Source organism: Eucalyptus grandis, chromosome 8 (genome assembly GCF_016545825.1).
Source record: "Eucalyptus grandis isolate ANBG69807.140 chromosome 8, ASM1654582v1, whole genome shotgun sequence".
Lineage (NCBI taxonomy): Eukaryota > Viridiplantae > Streptophyta > Magnoliopsida > Myrtales > Myrtaceae > Eucalyptus > Eucalyptus grandis.
Window position 1 is genome coordinate 14,775,137 of NC_052619.1, and position 4,244 is coordinate 14,779,380.

The 4,244-nt window shown below is 42.1% G+C and overlaps 1 protein-coding gene across 1 annotated transcript; it reads right to left on the reverse strand.

Annotated features, from left to right (window-relative positions):
- LOC104455136 (acetyl-CoA-benzylalcohol acetyltransferase) lies at positions 1-1,272 on the reverse strand. The gene has a single exon (XM_010069978.2). It carries the CDS (start codon positions 1,270-1,272, stop codon positions 1-3), a length of 1,272 nt encoding a protein of 423 aa, XP_010068280.2.
- Between the last annotated feature and the right edge of the window lie 2,972 nt (positions 1,273-4,244).

The window sequence follows — 4,244 nt, forward strand, 5'->3', positions numbered from 1 at the left end:
TCAGGAAGTGAAAGCCACAATGTCAGGATCTTGCTCGAAAAGAACCTTCTCCTCTTGGCTTAAATTGATCCACGCATCGATTCCACCCTCGGATTTGCTATCGATCAGAAAAACCATGCGGACAGGAATGCAGGTGTTGCTCACCAAGTCCGGCTTCCCCCACCCAAAGTCGATGTCATAGAATGGGAATCCGCACCAGCTTGAGATGGCCACCACGTTCTCTCCATCACTTTGGGCCCATTCCTTGGATTCTCTTGTGGAATCGCTCACCATGTCCACGCACGACTCTCCGTCCGCTACTGCTGCATACCTCGCCTTGGCGGTCGCCAACGTACCGTGGATCACCCTCGCAAATGCCTCGAGGTTCAGGTTGTCTGGATCCATCATGTGTCGGGCAACGACCATGGTGTAGAAGTTACCGAACGCATCGGTTGGTATCGGGAGATTGACTTTCCCACGCAGGTTCATCGACTGGCAAACCACAAGGGGCCTTAGGCGGCCGTGTTTCGCTCGATCCATGGTTACGAACACCTTACATAAGAGTGCACACACGATCTCCACTCTCGATATCCGTGCCTGTTTAGCCGCAGCTGATTTTAGTCTTGATAGGGCCGCGCCGCTTAATACGAACCGATTCATCATAAATTTTACTCCACCACGGAGTGGAGGCCAACGTGTGGCTTCCGACCCCTTCCCTGGGAATAGAGAGGACAGCCCGAAATATGGCGAGGCTAGCTCGTTGGTTCCACTCCGGCACACGGTGGCCCAGGAATTCATGAATGTCGCCATAGCGGACATGTCGCCTAACTTGTGACAAGAGCGCAGGCTGATCACGAGTCCCCCGCACTCGAATACGTTCACTTGAACTACGACTAGGGGATTGCCAGTTAGTCCCACCGGGAACTCGGACAAACAGCCGAGCAGGTCCGTGTCGAAGTCTCCCCGGAGGAGATGATCGAGCTGGCCGTTCACTTTCGTGTGCACAAATTCTACTCCTTGGTCGTTACAGTCGATAAAGAGCCCTTCCTCGATGTACCGACCGGCTAGAGGGTAGAAGCTCACTAGGGTTTCTGAAAGCGACTCCTCCAAACGGTGAAGCCTCTGGAGAATATCATCTTCATGGTTTTCGCCATCGACCCGGTAATAGAATAGGAAACCGGCATAGCCTGGATGCTGAAGCTCATCTATGCATGAAATGTTTAGCTTTCGACGGTGGTTCGGCGTCGGGGCAGACGGCTTGATCAGTTTCTTGCTTTGCACTTCGACCTTCATACTCGATTCTCTTCCGATCGCTCCAGTATTCCCCAACAAATTGGGATTACCTTTTTTGGTGCACTCAAACCTGGTCGGTGAAGATTGGTCATTAGATGCTCGTTAGATAACGATCCATTTAACTAATCTATTAAAGGTAGTAAAAGGCTGTCATTAAAAAAAGCCCATCGTTAGATTTGGCATAGATTTTCTTGTACAAGAGACCTTAATTGAAGCCCAGCAAATTAAATTTCTATCACCAATAATCTTAATCTTTCTTCATTCTCTATCAGATTATCGAAACTATTTATGTGATTATAGGCCATGTTGATGTATTTTGATTCGGAGAAGTTCCATTTTTCTACAAGGACGGGATGCAACTTGCGGTAAATCAATAATTAGACACTAGCAATCGAGCAGACTCGGAGACTATGTTCTGTCCGTTTGCATGAAAATACTTTAATGATGAGAAACCGATGGGATAGTGTCAGAACCATGTGATGATGACCCCATAGAGAAATACCAATAATAAAATTGTGACTCCGATTATGAAAAGAATGACGACACAGCTACTAGATAAGTCGAAAAGTTAATTTTTCTATCAATGGCAGCGATTGATTTAAATGCAATTAGCCAATGGTTTGACCTAAAATTAATGAGGCCAGCCCTCAAGGTTTAACGCAAGTTGGCCAGAACGTCCGTGGAATTCCAGTTCAGAAATTGCAGTCATCGGTTCAACTTCTATCAACTGTGTACAAATTGTTCTCATTTAGAGTCACCTATACAGATCCAGACTTAATTGATTCATGGACTCAGAAAACGTACCGTGAAACTATAGATTGTCATTTTTTTATACCTGTCCTTATAGAGTATACGATGCAAATAATTAACTAAATCTAAAGTGGCCTTCATAAAAACATAGGTGGGCCTAACTTAAATCTGTTGTGAAAATTCCAAGAACCGTCGCATGTAGATGGAAAAATCACGAAAGTTTGAGGCGTACAAGCACTGTTTTCAGGGACAGTTACCATTCTTCCGAGAATGCAGAGGGTTGCGACTATCTTCCAAGATTCAATAGAACTTCCGGTTAGTATGCACTAAACTATTCGGTTATAGCAGGAATGAAATAAGAGAGGCTGTCGTTTATTTCTAATGCGTAGATCTAAGAAGAACGGGTAATATTTATAGGAGAAAAAAGTTGAAAACGGCTAGCAAAATAAAATAAGAAACAATTAGCGAATTAAATGTCACAATAGCTAGGAGAATTAATGTGAAGACGGCTAGCAAAATGAAAAAGAAACGGTAGCAAATTGAATATCACAACAGCCATTTTGACCTGGTAAAACACAAAAATCAAAGGTTTATTAGTGAATAGGTTTTCTTGATAAGATCGCGAGACAAAAATAAATAAATAAAACTGGTAAAAAAAAAAATCAAAGGTTTAAATTTGGTTTGGCACAAGGTCGTGTGCGCAAACTAAACATTTTTTTTCTTGTTGTTACCAGGTAGTAAACTGAACTTATTAATAAGTGAACAAAAAGAACTTCTCAAGCTGGGACCGTGAAAAAAAAAGGAATCAAGGTGTTTAAAATAATATAATTATCTTCGACATATTTCAAAAAGGTTTATCAAAACAAAGGAGGAATGAAGGCTGGTTTCACATTAGAGTGTGATGCATTGAATCTATTGTCTTTTGGACTTCGAACCATACTTAGAAAAATGAGATATAACTTACAGAATCAATGGTGAAGCCTTTCCATGATCCAAGAATTTTTGTTGTAAGCTAGAGTTCTTACTAATTACGTTAATCCCCACAAATCTTGCTATTCAACGCAAGTTTACGCTAACAAGCCATGCGTGTGCCTAATTTTCCTTGAGCGCTTTAGAGACTCAAGCTACAATAAAAATCCTTGAATCTCATAAGAGCTGCTCCACTTCACATTCATATGTGATTTGGTCGGCGAGAGGGTGGTGGAGGATATACTTTGCGTGTGACCTGTTTGATAAAGTCCACTATGAGGCTTCTATTTCTTCTTTATTTTATTCTTTCTTGAACCGTGAGATTGATTGGGTTTAGAAATTTTTCATTGAGTGTTAGCATTTCTGGCAAAAAAAAAAAAAAATTTGATTCGAGGATAATTCTGCTCAGAGTCATTTTTCTTTCCAAACAATGAAAAATATTTTCTTTTTCATTTTTAGATTTCGGCCATATACTGAAAAATATTAATCAGAATTGTCACATATTTATGAAATCAACGAAATCTTAGTAATTATTCATTTCCAGTACTAATATCCCATAGAGGATTGATTGGGGGGACTTCGCTGAATTTATCTTGTCCAAATTATACCAACCCTACTGAGTGATTATTCCCTTATTTCAATGGAGCCATTAAATACCTATCGAGGAAATGCAGGTCCTTATTACCCAAATGCTTGTTGCATCTAAGTAAGCAAGATTCCTATAGCTTGGTGGGGACCGTCCACCTTTATTGGTGCCTGACGCTGGTGCAGGCAATAACAACTCCCAGATCTAAGTAGTGCACACAACCGCTGCGCCCCATAGATTTTTCAGGAAGTGAAAGCAACAGTGTCAGGGTCTTGCTCAAGAAGAATCTTGTCCTCTTGACTTAGACTGATCCATGCATCGATTGCACCCTCAGATTTACTATCAATGAGAAGGATTGAACGAAAAGGAATGCAGGTGTTGCTCACGAATGCCGGCTTCCCCCACCCAAAATCGACGTCATACAAAGGGAAACCGCACCAGCTTGAACAGACCACCATATTCTCTTCATCACTGCGAACCCTTCCCTGGGCTTGTCTTGCTGCAGAATCATTTACCATATCCATGCACAAACTCCCCATCCGCTATCGCCCCAAACCTTGTCTTGGCACTTGAAAACATTTCATGGATCACCTCCACAAAAGCTTTGAAACTCAGGTTGTTCTGATCCATCGTGTGTCGAGCAACGATCATGGTATAGAAGTTACCG